This window comes from Artibeus jamaicensis, unplaced genomic scaffold (assembly GCF_021234435.1).
Source record: "Artibeus jamaicensis isolate MK-2021 breed Jamaican fruit bat unplaced genomic scaffold, CSHL_Jam_final contig_233, whole genome shotgun sequence".
NCBI lineage: Eukaryota > Metazoa > Chordata > Mammalia > Chiroptera > Phyllostomidae > Artibeus > Artibeus jamaicensis.
Genome location: NW_026521486.1, coordinates 62552802 through 62577140, shown reverse-complemented (window position 1 = coordinate 62577140; position 24339 = coordinate 62552802). Strand labels below are relative to the sequence as shown.

The window sequence follows — 24339 nt, the reverse complement described above, 5'->3', positions numbered from 1 at the left end:
TCCATTCACAGAGCCAAGTCAAAGAGAGAATTCCTTTTAATTTCTGCATCTTTTACTTGGTGTTTTCCTTTGTCGCCCTTGCTGCCTTTGACTTCCATGAAAAATGAAAAACTAGCTTGGCTGTGTGTTTCTTCATATTATTTGGAGAACAACAGGGTCCTTATGAATCATCTTGTCAGAAGCACCAGGAATAAATCTGAGGTGTGCTCTGGGAAGGAGGGCACATGTCACATCTCTCTCTCCCTCTCCCCTCTCCACAAACAGGCGGAGAAACATGTTATTTGGAGGAATTTGCTCTTAAAGTGGCAGAGCTTCTTTTTTTAAAACAGTAATTTGCTAAGTTCATTTTTGTAAAAGAGCTTTAGAAACAGTATTGCTTATAAAGGTAGTCCACTGGAAGGAAACACCCAAAAAGTCATTTATTCAACAAAAAAATATGCACATGTGCTAGATGTAGTTCTAGGCAGTAAAAAAAAAAAAAAAAAGACAAAAAATCTTGTCCATTTTGTCCTCACTTAAAAAAAATGTTCCAGGAGATGGGGGGAGCAGAAAATAAACAACTAAAATAGTGTGCTAAGAGATCTAGGAAAAAATAAAGCAGAAAAAGGCAATGGGATGGGAATGGACGGGACACTGGAAGTAGCCACTTCATACAACTGTCTTTTAGAAGTCTCGTTGCTTCCCCGAGTCGAACCTGGTTTCTGTGTGCACGCCACGCTGCCTATGGCTGGGCTGTTGAACGAGGTGCATTTCTTGCCTTCTCAGTGGCTCATAGGCCCCGGGACGCAACCCGGGTTGTGGAAAATTAACACCCCTTTAAGTCAGCTTTAGTCTGTGCTTCTACGGGTAGTCTTTTTATGTTAGGAACTGTAGAACCTCTCCTATTGGATTGTCCACTTTTCTTAATTCCTCAAATAATGTACTTGTCTGCAAATTGTTGGTCACAAGTATTTGACATAATGGGGGCTGCATGTTATACTAGTAATGCATCGTATTATTTACATAAAAGTATTGTCTCTTTTCAGTTAGCCCTAAAAAAGAACAAACTTTGACTTACACTAAAAATTAAAGTGTAATGCTGCCCTCATGAAACTACTCAGATATTGATAAATGGTTCTTTTAAAGTATTGGCCACTGAATCTGGAATGAGTTAGCTGGTGTACCCAGCAGGGGCCTCAGTGCCTAGAACAAACTAAGAAATGTTTGTTAGAAAAAAGTCCTGTGTGCAGTGACCATGCAGGTTCAGACTAGGACAGTGATGGTCAGAATGGGAGTGTCGAGAGGTTTTTTTAAAAAAATTATCATGTACTTATTCTTAATTATTGTTATTATATTTTCCCATACCATTTATCCCCTGGTGGCCCTCTCCCCCTGCACTCACCACCCTGTTGTTCATGTCCATGAGTCCTTTTTTTCTTTTCACTTGACCCCTCCACCCCTCAACCTCCACCCCCAGAGCTGTCATCGGCTCTCCTTGTCAGTTTGGTTTGTTCGTTAGATTCCACATATGAGTGAAATCACATGGTACTTGTCTTTCTCTGACTGGCTTATCTCACTTAGCATAATGTTCTCTGGGTCCATCCATGCTGTCACAAAGGGTAAAATTTTCATTTTTATGGCCAAGTAGAATTCCATCATGTAAATGTCCTATAGTTGTTTTATCCACTCATCTATTGATGGACACGGGCTGATTCCAATCTTGGCAACTGTAAATAACGCTGCAATGACCATAGGGGTGCTTCTGTTCTTTCAAATTAGTGTTTTGGGTTCCTTTGAATGTATTTCCAGAAGTGGAATCGCTGGGTCAAAAGGCAGATTCATTTAAAACAATTTTTTTAAAGATTTCATTTATTTATTTTTAGAGAGAAGAGAAGAGAGGGAGAAAAGAGAAACATCAACGTATCTTGTGCTCCCTCCCCTGGGGACCTGGCCCGCAACCAAGGCATGTGCCCTGACTGGGAATCAGATTTGCCACCCTTTGGTTCACAAGCTGGAACTCAGTCCACTGAGCCACACCAGCCAAGGCCCATTTTTTAATTTTTTAAGCAGTGTGAAGGCATCTCTGTACTGCTTTCCACAGTGGCTGCCCCAGTCTGCATTCCCACCAACAGTTCCAAAGGTTTTCCCTTTCTCCACATCCTCACCAGCACTTGTTGTTTGTTGATTTATTGTTGATAGCCATTCTGTCAGGCATGAGATGGTATCTCATTGTGGTTTTAAATTGCATTTAACTTGCATTACAGGGGTCTTGAAAGGAAGGAACTGATGAGGAAGAGGGTAAGGATGTCAGCGAGTTCACAGAGGAGCAACAGGCCTCCTGTTGGGGATAAAAGGAGGAGCTGGAAGAGATTTGGTTCAAGGCTAATTTGAGATGGTCATGAAGGGTGCCCCAAAATATGGGAATCAAGGATCAGAGAAGGTGGTTTAGAATGAGAGCAAAATTGGATTGGAGATTGAGGTTCGAGAGTCTTAGCAAGGAGGTGATTGCTAGAGTCCCGTGAGTAGACAACATGCTGTCAGAGGAGGCCAGGACGCTGTGGCAGGAATTGGGGGCATCCAGTCATTTAGGAGCAGGAGGAAGGAGAGGCACGGGAGCAGGAACACGTGTAGGAGTTGAGGGGGAGCCATCACCTCCTGCCGTTGCGGTGAGGAGAGACTTTATGGAAACAGGATCATTCTAGTTGTTAATCCCAACCGTCTCCTTGAGAGGGGGCGCTGTTTCCTAGTGCCAGATTATACGATTTTGCTCCCTACAAAATACGTAGTGACTGCAAATTTGCTGTTTTAGGCATTTTACACAAAATAACTCAGTTTAATCATTAAAACAAGCCTGGAAATGATTTCCACCATTTTGCAAATGATGAACAGAGATGTTAACAAACCTGCTCAAGGGCACACAGCCTTTTAGTGGTAAAAACAGGATTCATAGTCAATCAACTTGAATCTGAAGCCTGGGCTTTTGGCCATGACACTCTCTATTCTGTACAGTATGCCTCATTAAATAGTTGGATTTAACCCAGGCTTAATTTAGGGGGATGTTTTCTGGAAGGCCTCTTCTCGTACTGCATTTGTCATTTGCTATGTGTCCCATTCCTTAACATTTCCCAGCAGATGCTCTTAGCTGAGAAATTCCTAAGGTCCTTACCTTCGTAGGAGTTTTCCTGGCTTTCTGGTGTGAAGTGGAGACAACCTTCTTCCCTGGGCTCCGTGAAGGGCATGAGGCCTCTACCGGGTAAACCAAGCCAGTGTGCATGGAGTGTGCATCACCCCCACCCTTTCCAGGCCCTGCCCCCCAGAACCCAGTGCCACTAAAGTGCTTTTAATCACCCCAGATTTGTAAGCATATGTCCTAATGACACTCCCTAAAGGGCATCATTATATCTACAAAAATGTTTTCACATAAAATCTTTGTAGAAAATGCCTAATAAATCCTGTCTTGGACAATTACACCAAATCTCCACACCCTGAGAACTTCTGTTAGGAAATTAGGTCTTGCACTTCCTGCTTCTCCCAGGGGCCCTCCGCTGCAACTTGGCGGTGACGGGTTCTGTTTGGAGCCCGATCCTGATGGTGACACACTCCATGAATTAAGTGGCAGCCAGGGGCCACAAGCATTTAACATGTTTGAGCTCATAGTTGTTTTCAGCATCTTTCAAACGGACACCTAATTGTCCGATTATTTGAATCTAAGGATAGATAAGTCAATGAAATTGTCCATAAAAGGTCGAAAAGGAGTGCTGGTCACATTTTAAGATCTCCATGAATGTTGTGTTCTAAAATACACCCAAAACTTGCTTGGGATATGCCTAGCAGTTATTAACTCTGAGGGGAAGATTGGTACATTTAATACTATTCAGGATGTCTTGTGCTGTTTAAATAATGACCTAAACGTGTTAAGCATTTAGAATCAACTGTTTTCAAAGAAAAAGAAAGGTAATATTTAAATTTTTAAAAATCAAACAATGGGGCATGTCAAGTGTATATTGTAACAGATTTACAAAACCAGTTGAGATGAGCATGAAGGTACACATTGTTTTAGTACTTTAATCAGATGGGTTCTGATGGTATAAAATAGTGGAGTATTTAATGCAGAAGTAGTTTTTAAATTACTTTTTTAAAAGAAATTCCCCAGGTGTAGGTCTATGGCAGGAAACTTGTGGTTATGATCATTCTTTCCAGTGAAGAACCAGCAGAGTCTGCAAACAGCAGTGTTTATTTGGGGGGTGTGGAGGAGAATTAAGACATGAGAAAAAGTAGCAAAATAGGCTCATTTCTGTGTGTTTGGAAGAGGGTCGTTCCCACCCACTAGTGGTGCTGTGGAATCGTTTTGCAAGTATATTGGAATCATTGAGCCATTCGGAAGAGATTTTTTATCTACGTTCCCAGCCTCCATCCTGTGATGAAGTTACTATCATAGTGTCACTGACAGTGATACTGGAAGTATTTAAAACAAGCATGACGGAGACACCGGCTGGTCAGGATGGATAAGCTGTCCGTTCAGAATGGACCGCTGTGGTAAAAACTTGGTACGTAAAAGTCCGGTACCTGGCGGTGCCTGTCTTAAATGCCTCCTGTTCCTGGTTCTTTATGGTTTCCGTGGTTCTGAGCACATTAGCTGTGCTTCAGAAGGGCATGTACCTGCACTTTTAAAAGTTCATGGTTAGTCGAATTTTTTTGTGTGTGTATGTAATCTGGATGGGAAAGGGACAGAGTGAAAAAAGCAAAGAGTAGAAAGACTATTTATTCAGGGTGAGAAGCCTTGGATTCTTTCCTGTTCTTTACCTTTCAGTAGCTGAGTGACTTGGATGGAAGATGCTTTCTCTAGAACCAGAGTCCTTATCTGAACAAAAACCTATAACAGAGTGTCCCCAATGATACATTATGTGTGAAAGTGCTTTGTAATTCATTAAATTCTATAGAAACATAATATATTTGTGTTATACCTTCAGAAAACTATTATTTAAAGAAGTCCTAAAATGTGAAATATCATTTTAAGAGAATAATCAGCCCTGAATCCAGCAAGTTCATGTATTCATGTATTGAGTTTTTAAAAAAATGAAAGAAAATAAACCCAGTGAACTAGCTTTTCTCCAGATCAGTTATATATTTTAATCAGATATATATTTTGTAGCATCTTGACTGCTTTATGTTTCCGTAGTCTCCACTTGGTGACTCTCAAACAGCGTGTTGTGAGGTTTGAGTTGCCCACGCGGCTGAGCCACCATACTTAACACGGTTGATTTTAGGGGCCCAGGACACTTCCTTATAGCAATCTGGTGGCTGAGAAATGAAGATCCCTCTGCCCAGTGGTGGCTTATGTTAAGGGACTCTGGTCCAGTTCTACCAGTTACCTTGGCCAGTTGGGACCTTTATCCTACATACAGGTTAGTAAGTTTTGAGATAGAAAGCCTTGCTCTTCTAGAAAGCATTTTGCCAGCATCTGAGGCTAGGGTCGAATTAGGTGAAGGCAGGAGGAAGGGCTGAGGGTGAGAACTGAGCTGGGAATCACTCCCAGGGAAGTCTCTGAGGCCAAAAATGAGGGACAGTGGGAACACATGGCAGATGCCCCCACTTCCTGGAAAAGGGCTACTTTGGGACAGCTCCATTTCTAGAAGATTCCGGGAGCTGAGCCTGAACTGGCTAACAGGATATGTATGGATTGGCAGCCACAGTATCCAAAGAGAAAAAAAAAATCCCTTAATTCGAGCCCCCAGGAACCTTTCAAAGGGCTCTGGGATGAGTTGGTTTTTTTTTTCTCCTGCCAGAAATACAGGACATTTTCAGTAGCTCTGAAATCTTTCTTAGGACCAGGTGACGATCCTTAAAAAATTGAGTGTTCTAGTCAAATGGGAAATATTTTATCATTTTAGCCTTAAGGAAGAAGCAAATTAGATCTGAGTAGGCATAATAGCATAGGGGCAAAAGATTTCTGCATGATTTTGAGTTTTATTTGAATAGACATTAATATAATGGGCTGGAGTGGTGATGTTTCACGGGTACGATTTTACTAATGCTATTTGACAGCTGCATGTTCTGAGTGCCTGGATTTGAAGAAAGATGTTAAATTGCGGAAAAGATCCTTTAAAGAGCTAACTATAAATATTTATTTTACTTTATCTAATAAACCACTTCTCTAACAGTAAGGTGCATTTTCTTTTAAAGCATAAAATATCAAGGGGACTAAAATATTACAGGGATGACCTAATAGGAACGAAAATGGGATGGATTGAAATTTAAAACAGATTAAGGCTAATTGGAACAATTATAAAAATTTGATTCTGCAATACAATTCATTTAATTTACTTTTCTATTGATTAGTGATGGCTGACTGCTTTCGCGAGACCATCCTTGGTAAGGGAATTCTATTCCTTTCAAAAACCTTTAAAGTGGATGCTCATGATACTTGGCTATTTTTCACACCGAAATTACTTTTCTATTACACCCAAAATAGAATGCATATGCATTTCAATACCAGTGGATTGAAATAGTTTGACTTATTGTGGAATTTATGAATGAGAAGGAGAAAGATCTATCACTAAATTTGGAACATCGGAAATTATTTTAGAAGCCAGCTTGAAAGGTTTTTGTACAGCCTCAAGGTAGAGGGTAAGACTGTGTGAATAATTCATATAGTCCTAGAAATATTAATCAAGTAGTTTAGACAGTGGTATGGCTTTTCTTTTTTGACTAATTGATTATTTTTGAGGTTCCCGACCCATTGTATTTTTTTGTTTGGTTTTCTGAATGTTTGTGTAAATTCCTGTGAGAGACTCTCAGGGTTTGATTAAAATTCCATACCCAGTGTTAGTTAGTATTGACTGGATTGTGTGAGTAGGCAGGTACTGGCAGATCAAGAGCTGCGCTCCACCTTCTTGTCAGTTTGTGAATGGATTGTGAAGGGTTTGTTAATTTGCTCTACACTGGAGCAGGTACTCACAAACATTTGCTGTGTTGCAAGACTTCTATTTGCATAATGAGAAGAATGGTTTGGGGGAGGGTTGTTTGGGAAATCGAATAATGAGTTATATTAAAAATAGAAATACTTGGTCTTGTTCACTGTTATTCCCAGCATCTTCAGAAACAGTCTTGACCACGTTGCTTCCCAGCTAAGTCCTTTTTTGGAAAGGGTGATTAAAGGGCCAGGACTCCTTCTGCTCCGCGAGCTGCCTTGCCTGAGCCCTTTCCCTTTCATCTCCAAACAGAGGCTGCCTTGACCCTCCTAGATTTGTAAAGTGCCACAGGCATCTGCCTCTCTGACACCATCATAAGGCTTCTCCCTTCATATAGGTAAACATAGTATTCTCTACTGAATCCCAAAAATAAACTGCCTTCTTCCTTTGCCTTCCTTTTTGGTTATTAAAAGAACACAGTATGTGATACACACATTTCTTCATAAAGTAAGAGGGCAAGCATTTCACTTGCATTTCCAGTTAAATGAGACTCATAAAGCACACAGACCGACTTGATGCTGAGCAGAAGGGGGTGGGGGTGGCTGGAAAACATAGCCCTTTGCCTAAACCTGAATGCGTCCCTCAGTGCTTAGTCTTGGATTTATGGAATGGCTCCTTTCCCAGCGTTGTCCCTGCTTTCTCCAATTTGGTGCTTTGTTGCTATCGAGACAGCCTTACTTTCTAAGCCATTGTGATTGTGCAGGGGGAGGAGGCTGTGGCGGGCAGGGGTGGTAGTAGTAGTGAATGACACAGCTCTGCCAGATGACATGTGGCAGACCTCTGCATCAGCCAAGAGGAATTAAGCTTTGTCACTCCCCACTGGGACTACCTTTCTCCTGGTATGTGCACAAGGAATTCATATGCCGCTGCTGCAGCCACCAGAGCAGAGCCCTGAGTACACTTTGCCACAGAAGGCAGTGAGCAAGCATGATAGCTGTCTCTTTTAAATGCCGTTGTCAAATTCTGAGGCGACTTACTAAAGGTACTGTGCTTTTCTTCTTCTTCCCTCACCGAGTCTGTTGCGGTAGCCTAGAAACACACTTTGATGGTTTTTACTTTCAAATATGACTCTCTTTTCAATATACTATCAGGCAACAAAGAACTCAGTGAAATCTGTACAGATACAGATGTACAGGTAGACTCGGCTTTGCTTTCCATCCTCACGTCCTGGTTGTGTTCATGCTGAAATCATGAACCCGGCTTGTATGTTTTGTTTTGTTTTGTTTTGTGGTGATGGTTGTTTTTCTTAATGACTTACTTCACTGCTGAAAAGAAAATGTGTTTGGGTCCAGTGCTGAAGTTCTTACGGGAAACCATCATTTTGCTCACTGATTAACCGGTCAAGAGGTGGCAAGTATGTCACTGTTCTTGTCGTGATGCACGCATTCCGTGCAGCTGGGGACCCACGGCATTAATGTTTATCCTGCTAATGTCCAACATCTTGTGGGCTTCCTCCCAGGACAGCTTCAGTTTTTTGTGGTTTTTTTTATGTGTTAGAATTCCACATTCAGAAATATAGGTAATTTGAAATGCTTTGGTCCTCCGTGATATTTGAAGTTTATCTGAAAGTAAAAATTATAGTTCTGTGTCTTATCATCAAGAATTACTTGTTTGAGACTGCCTGTCTTAGAACTCTAAAATATTCATTAAATCTGTCTAATGTTTGAGGTATTTTTTTCTTGGAAATCACTCTCTCTATGCCATTTCATTTACTTTGTGTGCATTCTACTCCAAAGTTACTGAACGGTTGCTTTAAAAAGCTTGCCTTAGGTACGTATAGATATGTGAGCCCTCTTGCCTTATTTCCTTTAGATAAAATTTTCTATAGAGAGAATTTATTATTTAAAAAAAAGCTATTCCGGGTAAAAGTGTGTAGCTGAAAATGCCCTTTTTTTTAGCCTGTAATATACAGCACTGTCAAGTAATTAATGGGTGTAATTATGCGCTAGAAGCTCTGAACCTATAAATATGTTAATGGGCACTGTTTCTATCAGTTTAGCTTGACATATCAGAGTTCTCTGATCACCAGCAGTGCAGCTAAAAATGCAATTAATATTTTATTTGGCAGAAGAAAAACACAAAGCAAATACTGAGAAATAGATCTTGAGTCAATAACAGGAAGGAGAATAAATACTACAGCCCAACTTACTGAATGCATTCGCAAGTTGCTTGGATAGCAGATCAAGTCCTTTAGAAGGTGTTTTGTGGGGGAACGTACGAAGAATAATCTGTTTTAAATTTAGGCTGTCAGCATTGGGTAGTAAATATTGTTTTGACTTTATCCTCTGCAGGTGGTACAAATGCATAATTTCTTTTTTAATTGCTATTAAAAGACTATTCTTTATGGGATGGTTTTGGCTAAGACTTTTAAAGCTCTCTCGTTCTAAAAAAGTTCTTATCTGATTGTAGCATTTACTTATCTTGATGTTGAGAAGTCGATCCTTGTCTTACATTATAATCATGAAACAATCTATATTTTCTATTCATGAATATCAGAAATTCTTTTATAAATCCTACATATTAGAATAAGCATGAACCCAAGCAATTTTTAGTCCTTAAAAATAATTTAAAGCTTTTTCCAGTTTTCTGAGTCTTATGGAAGCATTGATCTCATGCAGTGAAAGATTTAAATGGTTACTAAGATAGTTGTTAAAAACATAATAGATCAATGAGGAAAGTATCAATACCTTCTTTGTAGTTGGTATTTCATTTTTTCCCATAATCTTTGTATCTGCTCTTTTCTATTTAGTATTTGGCTGAAGACTGCCAGTTGATGACTAAAATAAAATCTCTATATGGAATCAATTTGCTGTAATTTGGCTCCTTTGAGTGCTTGACTGGATAGTCAAATGTTGGCCAGGAATGTGCCTGAGTAATAGAACACCTTACCTTGCCAACCCCTGTCCAACAAAGTTCAAGTCCCACCGATGCTACCTGTTGTTCTAAAATGGATTCATGACTTCCTGCACCTCACCCCTACCTATGGAGCTATTTTTCTTAGGCTGTAATACTGAAACCAAAAATGTACCTGAAATAATCACAATCTTAAATGCCCCCTTTGGGGGGTTTGGAGAGCCGGTAGTGTGGATACGCACTTAGGTTAAATGTCCGCCCCATCTTCCCTACTCACACTCTTCCAGCACCCTCACCCACACCCTCACCCCCAGGCACACGTACTTCTTTATACTCATGAGAACTGCACCTAATACACCTCCTCCAGACATTTGCCCCAGTGCCCTGCACATAGTAGGTGCTTAGTAACTATTGACATGTGTTGGATTGGCATTGTTGAAAGTGATAGGACTTGAATTTTCTGTGAGCTCTTAGTCAATGCTTTATGAGACCCCTTGTGGCTAGAAACTTTCCAAGGTCTTAGAAGTGGGGAAAGACTTGCTTCATGATTCTGAGACTACCTTGCTATTTGTGGCTGATGTCACTTATCAGAAAAAGCAGTATGGTAGTTACAATATCCTTTTAATTCTCTTAAGGAAAAAGGGTGTAATTAAAGGGAAACTGTTTTCTACACACATTCTTAGTATTTTACTTGTTTTGGGGGTTTCTTTATTCATCTACTGTCCATTTAACAAATATCTATTGAGTACTAGAATCTCGGCCTGGGACATTTTACAGGGGTATTCGGCATTTCAAAATCAGTATATTTTTAATAAATAAATAAATTATTATTTGGGAAGTAATTGTAAAAGATCTGTAAAATTTATATTTTATAGACAAATCCTCTGATCACCCCACATGGAAATATCGCCCTTAGTAATATGGCAGGACATATTTTAGGTGAACTTCTCAGAGTTGGGAAGTGAGTCTTTTTTCTTATTAAGTTTTCCATCAACTGTTTCTATATGTCTTCCTGCCCAGCGCCCTACCAAGGTCAAACAAGAACCAGAAAATCACCTTTACCCAAAAGGCCTGTCCCTGCCATTAGGACAGGAACTTTGGGCCACCGACTGACCCGGACTGTCAGAAGTGTTCTTTTACTTCTGATGTGGACGTCTAGGGAAGAGGCGCTGCCTTCGGCCTCTGCTCCTCCTCCCCTTCCCCCAGAACGAGGCTGTCTACTGATTACCTAGCCTTGGTGCCAAATGCAAAAGTAACGTTTTCTCAGCTCTCCAGCGACATCTGACAAAGGAATTTTTCTTGAGCAAGTAAAGCCAGGCTCTTTGGCACCTACGTTCACAGAGGCTTAACTGGGAGAGGGGCTCCAGGGCCTCAGGAGAAGTGACTGTGTTCTACGAGAAGTGAATATATTCCCTTGGTTTTTATAGGCTTTGGTCTCTTTCTCTTGTCAAAATGGTGTCATCTCTTTCTCCTCGAGATCGGTTGGCTTCATATGCAAAGAATCATTTTCTGCAGCAATTACAGGTGTTACTCTACTTTTTCCTCAGGTGCTGCTGTTTTTAGTTCAAAGGTCAGAACTTTCATGCCCCACTGGCAGTGGCATTTTCCTCCCACAAGCTTTATTCTGTCTGCCAAAGTCAACACCGGCCAATAAATATTTACTCACATTCCACAGGGACCACGCTCTAGTAACCTTTTGGGTTTTATCTCCATTCACTTTGTCTTTCTGTCTTCATCTTAGTGTGGATTTCAAAGTTGTTCATTATAATTGACCTAGTCATCATTTTATTTTCTACTTGCCTTCTCTTCCTGTCTCTTTCAAAACACACATATGACCTAGAATAGCATTAACTCTCCCTGCCCACTTCCATCAGCTTCCTGCTGGCAGCCCTGTTGACCTGCATCCCAAAGGGGTATCTGAGCAAGCCCTGATGGCAGGAATCCAACAGCTTTCTTCCGCCTTCCTTCTTTCTCTCTGCCTCTCTTTCTCCTGGATCTCTCCTCCCAACCTTTACATCCTTCCTTCTTTTCTGCTGCCTGGACATTCAGGGAAATTGCTTGTCCACTGGCGCTGAGCAGGTTTAAAGGGCTTTGTTCTGATGACATCCACATGCCCTTCCTCACAGTCTTTGCTCTGTACACTTTTCCCAATCATGGAATCAGCATGCTTGCTTGAAAGGGAAGGTCAGACATTAGTATTTGTCTCCCGAGAGAACCGAAAGTCGACCATTTTAGGCAGCCAGCAATCTTAATCTTAATTCTCTCTAACATGGAAAAACCTCACAATGTGTCTGATAACCTTTCAAAGGATTGTTCAAGTGACCTCTGAATCCCTTTACACTTTGATGCTCATCTCATGTTTAAAATTTTTTCTATTCAGAAATTCACTCTCTGTGTGTAGTCTCAATCAACTTCAAGATTGCATTGGAATTTTTTTGTCTTAATGGAAGAGGAAAGGTATTTCCTATCCCTTCCCTCCTGCAACATTCTTCTAATTCAACAAATTTTGTGTCAGGCATTGAACTCAATGATTCCGAACATGATTGCTCCTCTTCTGGTAACCTTGGACTTTCTGCTCAGGTCCCTCTGCATGTGACCATCTGTCTGTGTCTAGTCGCACAGCTCCTGCAGCATTCTGCTCTAATGGCTCCTCATCCGCTCCGTGATATGATTCAGAATTGATTATCATCTGGGTTGAGAATGCTTCCTCTAAGCTGGACCTCATTCCTCCCGTCTCCCCATCCTCATTTCTTCTGCTAACCCTGCTGGCCTCCTCTGTCAGATGCTGCCATCTGAACAGCTTGACTGTCTCTCCACCTCATTAACTTTCCGTCCCTTTTCAGATCTTACCTGAAAACATATTCTTTCTCTGTTGCCTTTTTACCTCTTAATTTCATCCCATCAAAGCTAGTTTATTTATCATTCCAGCCTATAAGCTTTTAAAAATACCAGGCACTTAAAAGTTGCTTCACAGAATAATATTGTCTTCTTTTGTTGGAGTTTGATCTGTTGCTAGGGCACAGGCCATATTTGTGTCACAAACAGAGAGACCCGCTCGAATAGGTGGATTTTGTGACTGGATCCCAGGCAGGTCTTGGTGTTCTCCCACAAGTGTTGATGGTCACTGAGATGGATTTCTTGCTGTGCTCCTAGTCCAGGCTCTCGGGCTGGGGGGGGGGGGGGCGGGTAACACACCGAATAGTGGCTGGGACCATATTACTCCTAGTGGTCTGAAGCTTTTCTTTTGTAAAATTGGCTAGACTTATATAGTTGCAGGGTTATTTCTCCCCCGTCTTCTGGGTTGAAATTGCATGTTAGAAATACTTTACCTCCTTCCAAGAATAACCCATCTTTCTGATGGAATATTTGGCTATCCCTCATATAACCAACCTTCTATGAACATGAAGTCATATGCTTCTGATATGATGGTGGCTGATCAAGAAAGAAAAGGTGGTTTATTACTGGGGAAAGAGAGGCCAATCCAGGACAGGCATTCTAATGTATTAACCTGTACACTTTGAAAAAAATGATACCCAATGTTTCATTTTTTGCCACCACTTTTTCTAGAGTAGGAGAGGGGGATGGGAACCATAGACCTGCCCGCCTAGAATATTAGAGAAGTCAACCAATGTAATCACTACTAATCCCTTGGCATTCTGTATGATTTTGGGGGGGGGGAGTAGAACTGACTTGGAAATGAGATGTCTGATCCTGTCTCAGCTCTTCTGCTTTTACCTGTGTGGCAGAAAAAAAAGAACTGCACCTCCTCACTGAATCTCAGGTTCCTCATTTATAATTTAAAAATCATTTGTGAAGACACATGGTTTTATGCTCATGTTAGCTATAAGAAGATAGTTTAATTTTAATTTTCTACTGAGTTTGATTTGAATTTTTTTATTTTAGTAAAGTCACTTTATTCTGGCAGAAATATATTTTTGGTAGTTTTCTCACTATGTAAGAGACAGTGAAATATGGCATCCTGGTAATTTCTAGGAGTCTAAGGGAACAGCCAATGTACAGGTCCTTCATTCTCATTTTCTCTTTTTTATGTAGTCTCTTGGCATTATTTTGCTCGTATACCTGAGAATTATATTTAAAAGTAAAAATTAATAATCTTTGCCTTATTAAACCTACAGAAGAAAATATTTGGAGCAAAACTTATTTTCTAATTGCATTATTCAAGTTTCAATGCCACATATATCCAAAAACTGCCTCAGATGTTCATTACATTTACCTTCTTGAAGGATGTTACTTCAGCTTTCAAATGTGGAGAGGAACTCTGACCCTGCCTTTGCAAAAGCAATAAAATCAAAATGGTTTCATATTTCTTAGTCATTGGTAACCGCCTAAATTCAGACAAAACTTCTTAGGCTATTAGAAAATGGGGTAAAGCTCCTTATTACTAATTCATATTACATTATTTAAATAGATGAGTATATGACAAAGCACGATAATTAAAATTTGTACTAAGAAAGTTTCTGTGCAATTTTAAAACAAAGATCAATCAGGAGAAAAGTTAAAACCTAATGTCACTAAAGATATATTGCCAGGATCCTAATGGCAAGCATCGTGTGGAGGAGGAGGGGAGCAAGTTGATTTACAACTTATTACACGTGCTGTCTAATTAGAGTTGAAGTTAGACTACATACACAATACATATGTTGCTCTACATCTTCTCCTTAAAATTATACCCATTTGCGCATGTCAGCACAATACATTGGTCACAGGAAATGTTACCATCTCTCTAGTATCCCATTGTGTGGGTTACCATAGTCACCAATATCCACCTGGCTTGTTTCCAAATTTTTGCTCTGATAAAGTGTAAGTTTTGAATATCTTAAATAATGCTTTGGGGTTTTAAATGGTAGCGTCCTGATGCATATTTCCTGAGCTGTGTTTAGGATGCATATCCCATACACGTTCTCAAAGGCTTTCCTAAACTAACAAAGGTGACAGAAAGAAATGTCATGAGGGAAGCAGCTTTGGAGTCCCCAATATCCAGAAAGCAAAGCAAAGATGGTATTTCAACCATGGGGGAGAGAACAGCCTTCGGTAAGAAACAGAGTGAGAAAGAAACAGCCACTTGGTTTTGTAAGCGGATCCTTGCTGACCTTTGAGAGAACAGTTCTAGCAGGGTAGCGATGTCCACAACCAGATTAGAAGGGTTTTAGACATGCCCAGAGGCCGTGAGTGCAGCCCACTCTTCCAAGGTGGACAGCGAAGGCAAGGCTACAGCTGGCTCGTAGGCTCTGGTTGGGTGGAGAGTGGGCCACAGGAAATAGGGAAGGGTATTATGGGAAAAGAGAGATCCGAGCATTATTTTTTAGGCCTTGAGGAAGGAGCCAGCAGAGAAGTGACTGGAAGGTGCATGCCAGAGGAGGGGATGATTCCTAGAGCGATGCAGGGCAGGGTGACAGGGGTGAGGACACACTGGAGGGAGGCTATAGAGGGATGCAACCTGGACCAGCAAGAGGGAGGCTCCTGTCACACAGGCAGGGAAGCTTAGGGAGAAAGACTTTGAGGTAGACATTATGGAAATTAACTCAACTTGACTTCATTAGTAAACTAGAAGGAGATTCTAAAACTCATTCTTATGAGCTCCTTCCTAATCCAGGGGCCTCTGAATTGTCTCCGTATTGGAATCATCTTGGGAGTTGAAGAAAATAATGATAACCTGTGTCAATCCCAGAGCTCTTGACTATACTTTGGAAATTTGAAAAATTCCCCAGGTGATTCTACTGTGTAGATAGATGTATTTGGGAGTTTCATAGAGATGCCACACTGGACCTTAGCACTTGTTTCAACCAGAGACAAGCCCAGGAATTTTATTCAACTGCTGGGAGGGAGAAATTGAGTGGATGAGCCTTCTTGTGACTTTGAAGGCAGATCCCATCTGAAAATGAAAATGGAACCAGAAGAAAGAGACACCAGGTTCTGGTACCACCACTTGAGCCTCTGGACAAGAACTGCCTTAAGTGGGGTTCTGGGCTCTACCCCTAGACTTCTTCAGTTAGAGTAGCTAGTCATTTCCCCCAACAACTAAACTAATTAAGGCCAGGTTCTCTGTTAATTGCAATCAAGCAAAGCCAGAAACAGGTTATAACACATTTGAGTTTCCACATTTTGATGAGTTTGTAAGATAGAGTTTAAAAATGTCAACTTACTGAACCACTTGGGACTCGTGAGCCACTCGCATTGCATGAACGCCAGAACTGCCCCAGCTAACCTCAGTCCCCCAACTCTGTGTTATGAACACACTGCTAATATAGAATTTCTGTTGGGTCGTTTTGTTTAGTGGACCACTGATCTACTTCTCTCCACCCTGGTCCTCTTGGCCGTCCACATCAGTATAAACTAGAAGGAATATCGAGACAGGGATGGAATGTGTTATTTTCATGTGATTTTATTTCTTGTCCTTAGTATTCCAGGAGCTAAGGGCTCTTCCCATCCCCTCCTGCCTAAGCAGAAGGTGCTTGTTTAAAGAAAGCATGGTCAATCCTGGCTGGTGTAGCTTAGCTAGTTGGAGCATCATCTGATAACCAAAAGGTTGTAGGTTCAATTCCCAGTTGGGGCACCTACCTAGGTGGTGGTTCAGTCCCCAGTTCAGGCCCTATGGGAGGCAGCCAATAGATGCTTCTCTCTCACATCAATGTTTTTCTTGCTCCCTTTCTCTTTCTCTAAAAAGTAAGGAAAAAATGTCCTTGAGTGAGGATTTAAAAAATAATTAAAGAGAGCATAGTTAAAAAGCAGGATTATAGAGTTGTGCTGCTTGAGCTGAGCAGAACTCACAGTTTCTCTGGGCACCATCAGCTCTTCTCCTCACTCCCGGCTTCCTTCTTTTGTTACCTTTCCCATCCCAATTCGACCTGGAATAGACTGACTTAAGGTACCAGATTCCAACCGCCTTTGTATCCTATAGGAAATCTGCCACCCCAGCTCCCAATTAGGGGTAGTTGCATGCTGGAGCCAACTTGTACTGGCTTAAAAGAGCCAAGAGTTAAATTTTTAAGAGTTTTGTGAGCCAGTTGTTAAACACATATATTATTAAACACTATAATTAACAATTATAAATTTATAATTAAATTTACAATTGTAAATTGTAAATTTACAATTAAATAAACTGTTAAAACAAAGGTAATACTCAAAGTTCCTTATTTCCTAATTATCCATTATTACTTTACTCCACTTGATTATCTATACTGCTGAGGTCTGGTGTATCAGTATTATATAAACACTGTATAATGGTGTGCTACTGCACCTCTCTCAGCAATTCTACATTCAGTGACATCATGTTATAGCTTGAAATGGGCTATGGTGTGAGTATTTACACCATGGGAATTGGCAAATGCTGTAAATCAGGGCTTCCCCCTAAGCCTCTGAAAGTCAGTTGTTAATCTTTCACAAACATACCACTGAAGAGGTACCTCTGCTCTATTCAGTCATGAACCCTGTGCAGATGTTTTTCATTATGCTTTCTAAATGACCTGGTGACTCTCTGCTTATCTATATGCAACCGTGAGACCATGAATTCCTGGAAGTTAGTATGCATCTCTTACTTATTATTATGTCACCAGCAAGTACACAGAATTTCTTTGGTGCAAAGAAAATACCATGTTGAATGGGTAGTGTTAATTTCTGAAGATCTTCTGGATTAATCAATCTCACATGTTCCCTGTGGATTTTGAATGTTTTGGGTAACTCCTTTCCTTTTACCAGAGCTCTTGATTTTTGAAAATATTCTTCCAGGTTTTCATATCACGTGATGAAGTCCTAGGACATGTTCAGGGAGCTTCAGCATCCCTAACACCTGCTAATTTCCCACTTTCCCGTTTAACAAGAGGGGCGTTCCATGCCCTCCTCCTTCCCCTCCTCCTCTGGAAGCCTGCTCAGAGCAGTCTGGGGGAAGACCCTGGCAGGCAGCCAGGAACAGTGCCAGTAGCTTGGAGGCTGAAGGACAAACTTGTTAAATTCTGCATGACAAAATTCCTAATTAAATTCAATCTGGGGAAAGCCTAGGACTCCACAGAGTTTTTGATTAAATTGCTTTGAGTCTTTCCCATTCTAAGTGACCTACTGTGTATCAAAAATAAATGTATTTTTTTGCCTTTGTTTTTTAAATGGTTCGTTGGTAAATTTGGTACATATGCTGTGAGGATTCATTTATAAAGTCTCAAATCTAGACAGTTTCCAAGGATATTAATTCCTAGTGATATTTTAATATATATAACATTTATTTATTTTAAATATGTGCCCTCAAAATGTTAAAATCTGTATAAAGATTAGGGGCACACTATCCAAAAACTTTTTCCTTGGTTACAACCCAAATGGCATCATGAATATAGAAAAAAAGGCAGCTCTAAAAATGTGGGGAGCAAATTTTAAGACAACAGAGATTTTCAGAAATTTTCGAAAGATGGGAAGAGGACAAACCAAAGCAGACATTACAGTGCAGAGAGAGTGTGGGAAAGGTGCAAGGGGTATGATGCTTCCTGGCAATGGAGCCACAGACAGGCTCTAACCTGTGTTGGTTCGGGAGATCAGGCGGAAGAAGATAGGAAACTGTATTCCCGTGGATCTCTTCTTTTATATCCCTCAAAACTTGCTTTACATATTTAGTTGCTCCTATAGTGCATGCATAAATGTTTAGTAGGGTTATATCCTCTTGTTGGATCGTTCCCATTATCATTGTGTTGTGTCCTTCTTTGTCTCTTACTAAAGCCTTGATTTTAAAGTCTATTTTGTCAGATACAGCACTGCTACCCCAGCTATTTTTCTTTTCTATTTGCATGAAACATCTTTTTCCACCCCTTTACTTTTAGTCTGTGTAGATCATTTAGCCTGAGATGGGTCTCTTGGAGGCAGCATATATATGGGTCTTGTTTTCTTATCCATTCATCTACCCTATGTCTTTTTGTCAGAGCATTTAAACTGTTTACATTTAAGATGGTTATTTTTTATTGTTGTTCAGTTGTAGGTGTCCCCACTTTACCCCCATTCCTCTCCCCTGCCCAACCTATGTCTACCTCCCACATTCAGTTTTCCTCACCCCACTTCCCACTGTCTTTGTCCATGGGTCCTTTATACATGTTCCTTGACAACCCTTCCCACTCTTTCCCCTGTTATCCCCCTCTCTGCATCCCTCTGGTCACTGTCAGTTTGTTCTTTATTTCCATCTCTCTGGTTCCTTTTTGCTTGCTTGTTTGTTTCATTCCCTGGGTTCCACTTTGGCAAATATATTTTCCCATAAGGTTGGTTCTTAAGGTGACCATTGATAGATACTTATATAGTGCCATTTTCTTGTTAGACTGCTTTTCTTTGTTATTTTTTCTCTTTTTCTTCTTCCTCTTAAAATAAATCATTTAACATTTGTTGCAGTACTGGTATAGTGTTAACAATCTTCTTTAGCTTTCACTTGTGTGAGAAGCTTCTTTTTTCTCCTTTGGTTTTAAATGATAGCCTTGCTGGGTGAAATAGCCTTGGTTGTTGGTCCTTGCTTTTCATTATCTTCAGTACACACCACTCTCTTTTGGCCTGAAATGTTTCTGATGAGTATTCAGATGCCAGTCTAATTGATGTTCCCTTGTAAGTAACTACCTGCTTTTCTCTTGCAGCTTTTAGGATTCTCTTCCTTGTCTTTAAGCCTTGTCATTTTTTAGTCATGATATGTCTCAGTGTAGGCCTCTTTGTGTCCAACTTGTTTTGGACTCTCTGAGATTTCTGGACTTGTGTGACTTTTTCCTTCACTACATTAGCGAAAGTTTTGGTCGTTATTTCTGCAAATAGGTTTTCAATCCCTTGCTTGCTCTCTTCTCCTTCTGGTATTCCCATGATATAAATGTCATTATGCTTCATTTTGTCCAAAATGTTTCTTAAGCATCCACATTTGTTTAAATTCTTTTCTCTTTGGCTGCTCTACCTGGGTGTTTTTTTTTTACATTGTCTTCCAAAACACTGAATCTGTCCTCTGCTTCATCTAACTTACTGTTTATTCCTTCTTGTGTATTATTTATTTCAGATTGCATTTTTTAATTTCTGACTAGTTCTTTTTAGGATTTCTATGTGTTTTTCAATGCTGTTGAATACCTTATAGTCATTACTCTAACTTCTTTATATGATAAATGGCTTCCCTCCATTTCATCTAGTTCTTCTGGAGAATTCTCTGGTTCTTTCATTTGGGGTCCATTTCTCTGTCTTCCAATTTTGGCCGCCTCTTTGTATTTCCCACCTTAACTTTTAAACTAATCAACTGTTAGGATGGTCAGATGTTAATCTAATCACGCTGTAATCAGCAGCAGGCTGAAGCACCAGACAGTGGGGCAGAGTAATTCCTGTGGAAAGGACCATTGCTTCCACTCAGACTGACACCATTTGGGGGGGAGTGCTCTGCCTGAGAAAGATGGCTTCTGCAGTGTGGGAAATGACTCAGCACTGGGATCCAGGTAGCTGTTCCTTCAGTTCTCTCCCTAAAGCCAGCAGCTCCAGACTCTCCTCAAGCATCTCTAGTCCACTCTGCCCTCCCTCTGCCAGAGCCCAGAGTTAGTCGCTACAAATTAAATTTTGTGCATTGGCCCTTTAAGAGGCTCTCTTCATCTTCACCCATCTCTTCCCGATAGACAGAAACCCTCAGGCTTTTCACAGCTATATGTTATCTGGGTTTCTTTCCCAGTTCTTGTATTTTAGGCTGGGGAGTCCAGCTTGGGGTTTAGACCTCCTTTCTTGGGGGGAATCCCCCTGCAGCCACTGAAATATCATTCCAGAACTTCAGTTGTCCATGGGAGCCCAGCCAGCCCTTTTGGACCTCCTCCAAAGTGGTCCAAAGTGGTCAAGTGGTTTCTTCTGTCTATCCTTGGTTATAAGGCTTCTCTCCAGGTTGTGTTCAGTTGGGTATTCAGGATGATTTCTCTACAATTTAGTTGTAATTCAGATTAGTCCTGGGAGGAGGTTAGTGTAGCTTTCATTTCTCTGCCATCTTGGCTCTTCTGCAATTTTCTGGGTTGCAGTCCTGGTCATGGCGTGAATGGCTGCCAACCAATCAATGTTTCTCTCTCCCCTAGATTTTTATTTTTATAGCTTATCTGTACAGAGAAAGCACAAAATTAAATTATAATTAGAGAAAATAGACAAACGTTATAAACTTTTATAATATAAAGATAATTATATAGCCAATAAGCATGGAGGTTTATTGAGGAACGTGGAGGGCTGCTAATCTCAATTTCTGTAGAATATATACAAGATACTATGTGATGTTGACTATTGAAAAAAAGATTACACTTAAAAAGATGAAATTATCAAATGTTGAAAGTATAATTTGGTAAGCCACTTTTGGAAAACTGTTTAGCAGTATCTACGTATGACCTAGCAATTTCACTCCTAGTTTTATGCGCAACAAATATTTGTAATATTTGACCCAAGACACTTGCACAAGGATGACAATCACAGCACTGTATATACTAGCATGACACTTGGCACAACTCAGATATTCCTTAACAGCAGAATGAATAAATGTACTATGGTATTTAATGCCATACTCTATTAATTTAAAAGAAAGCACTACTGCTGCATGCAATAAAATGGGCAAATCTCACAAGCATAATGTTGACTGAAAGAAGCTAAAAATGAAAAGTATATGATTTCTTCATTGAAAAGTCTAAAAAACATGCCCTGACAGTCATGGCTCAGTTGGTTGAGTGCCATTCTGTGAGGTAAAAGGCCACCAGTTCAATTCTATTCAGGGTGCATGCCTGGCATGAGGGCCTTGTTCCTGACTGAGGGTGTGGAGTAGCAGCTGATCAATGTTTCTCTCTCACACCAGTGTTTCTTTCTGTCTCTTTCTCCCTCCTTTCCCCTCCATCTAAGAATAAATAAAATAATTTTTAAAGTTTAAAAACACTGGAAATCAATGTACGAGGATAGAAATCAAAAGAGTGGAGACAGGCATAGGACTTGAGGGATGCTGGTACTATACTCTGTGTTCATCTGAGCTGTGTTTGCTTTGTGAAAACTTATCTAGCTGTTCACTTTTGATTCGTGCACTTTCCATGTGTATGCCGTATTTCAATAAAAGATTTTTTAGATGGAACTTTTAAGTACCTTGTTGTATATTTCATAAATATAACTAATGGAAGAACTAATGACAACTGTCAAAATAGAGAAGAGGAAGAAGAAAAGAGAGGACCATGTAAGTGACATAAAATTGTTTTTTACAATGTTGACAAATACTTTTTAAAATTGATAAATGAAGGAATGGTTACATTTATTTTGATATTTCCAGAGGTTTGGCAACTGAAACAGAGAAACAGTAAAAAAAAAAAAGTTTGTTGTTGAGGAATAGAAGAACAAGAAACAATGGAGGAGGGAAACTTTTTATATTTTCCACTCTGCACTATTCACATTAAAAAGAGAATTAATATTAACATTAATATTTCATGCTGCTACTTCTGAGACACTGAAGTATATAGTCTGTATAACTGATCTGAATTAAATCTTCACACTTTGTATACTTTACCACATTTATTCGCATAGAATTTATTAACCCAGTTGTAATGATAAAAGCTAAGCATCAAGATACCCAATTATAGTACAGAAAACATAAAACATTATTTAGAAAGAAAAATTCTCCACATCCCAGAACGTGTTTGTTATTATATAAAAGCACATTTGAGATTGAGTCCCCTAGCAGTCAAAGGGGAAAAATAAGCTCTTACTGTCTTTATAAATCTCAATGCCCATTAAAAAAAATAAAAACCTGGAGAGATAATCTGTAACTGACAGTAAATTCTAGAAGGAATGTATGATATGTTTATCTAATGTGTGTTAGATGCTATAATTATGTTATAGTAAAAATAAAAGTTATTTTAAATCTCTCTCACTATAAAAAGGCAAGAATATCATATCATAGGGGCTTCCAATCAACATGGTGGCATAGGCAGACATGGCTCTTGTCTTCACACAAGCACATCAAAATTACAACTAAAATATAGAACAGCCATCACTCAGAACATTCAGAAATCGAGCTGAAAGGAAGTCTGACAACCATAGAATTAAATAAACCTCATCTATCACAACTGGTAGGAGGGATGCAGATGTACAGTGGGCTGGCCCCTCACCCATATTGGTGGATAAAAAATTGGGAGAGCTATCTCAGGAGCCAGCAGGCCCAGCCCTACATCAGGAACCCCAGCCCAGAGTTCCAGTTCCAGGTAGATAAGTCCCCACAATTTCTGGCTGCAAAAACCAGCAGGGATTAAGTCAGTGAAAGAAACTTCTGGAGCCTGAAGCAGTTCCTCTTAAAAAACCCACACATAGACACTCCTACTTAGACTCATTCCCTCTGAGCTCCAGTGCTGGTGTGGCAGCTTGAAGGTCACCCGTGGTATAAGGGGAGACACTAGGATATCCGGTATTGGGGTAAGCTAAGGCCATTGTCCCTTTTCTGAGCTCTCACCTAATGCAGCCACAGAACTGATAGGCTGGAGCCATATTTGAGACTCCATCAACCTGGCTAATACTGTTTGACCTGCCTTGGAAATCCCCAGAGACTGCCCCTCCAAACCTAACTGCTGGCCCACCCAAACTGCTTTTCTGCGTGAATGGCTGGTCTTGGCTCATGTTTCACAACTTCCTAAATCCTATTAAACAATCAACAGCTGGCCTCAGTGTTCTCCAGGCCAGTCACTAGCAGCAGCCAGAGTAGTTTCATAGCTTGGCTTCCCTCTGGAATCTTCAAGCCTAGGACAAGTAGCAGCCATCTCAGATTGCTTTCCAGCTCAGGCAGAGTGCCCTAGGCAAAACACAGGTGGAGGCTGACCTTGGCCTGCACAACCCAGGAAACTCCAGGGCCAATCCACCCAGTGGGCAGCCACAGGCCACATTGGAGCACTGTCATCCTGCCCCTACACAGCTGATCCTCCACAGATGACAGAGGTTGGTGGTCAGTGGTCACAGCCAATCCTTGCAGCTGTCTGGCCTGGGTAAATCCCTCCCATTGTTCTGCCAACAGCAACCAAGGCTCAACTACAAGAGGAGGGTGTACTCAGCCCACATGAAGGGTGCACCTCGAGTACCCAACTTGGGTGATAGAGGAGGCTGTGCCACTAGACCCTACAGGACACCTACTACATTAGGCCACACTACTGAGACACAGAGTCAAAGCAGCTCTACCTAATACATAGGAACAAACACAAAGAGGCTGTCAAAATGAGGAGAGAAAGAAACATGGCCCAAATGGAAGATCAGATCAAAACTCCAGAAAAAGAGCTAAATGAAATGGAGATGATCAATCTACCAGATGCAGAGTTAGTTCAAAACACTGGTTATAAGGATGCTCAAGGAACTTGGTGAGGACATCAACAGCATAAAAAAAGTCCAGTCAGAAATGAAGGATACACTAATTGAAATGAAGAACCATTACAAGGGAACAACAGTAGAGTGGATGAAGCTGAGAATCAAATCTATGATTTGGAACATAAGGAAAAAAATACAATCAGAACAAAAAGAAGAAAAAAAATCTAAAACTCTAAGGGTAGAAAAGCAGCCT

The 24339-nt window shown here is 40.5% G+C and overlaps 1 protein-coding gene across 7 annotated transcripts in view; it reads left to right on the top strand.

The window, feature by feature from the left end:
- The window catches only part of GRIP1 (glutamate receptor interacting protein 1), a 661834-nt gene that overhangs the window by 381342 nt on the left and 256153 nt on the right, over positions 1-24339 (top strand). The window contains exon 1 of one of the 7 annotated variants that reach the window (XM_053661608.1): positions 7872-7932. The exons of the other annotated variants lie outside the window; for them this stretch is intronic. Coding sequence (XP_053517583.1) covers positions 7878-7932 — 55 coding nt within the window. The 5' untranslated portion in view covers positions 7872-7877. Of the gene's footprint in view, positions 1-7871; positions 7933-24339 lie in introns of those variants that run through there. 7 annotated transcript variants of the gene reach the window in all.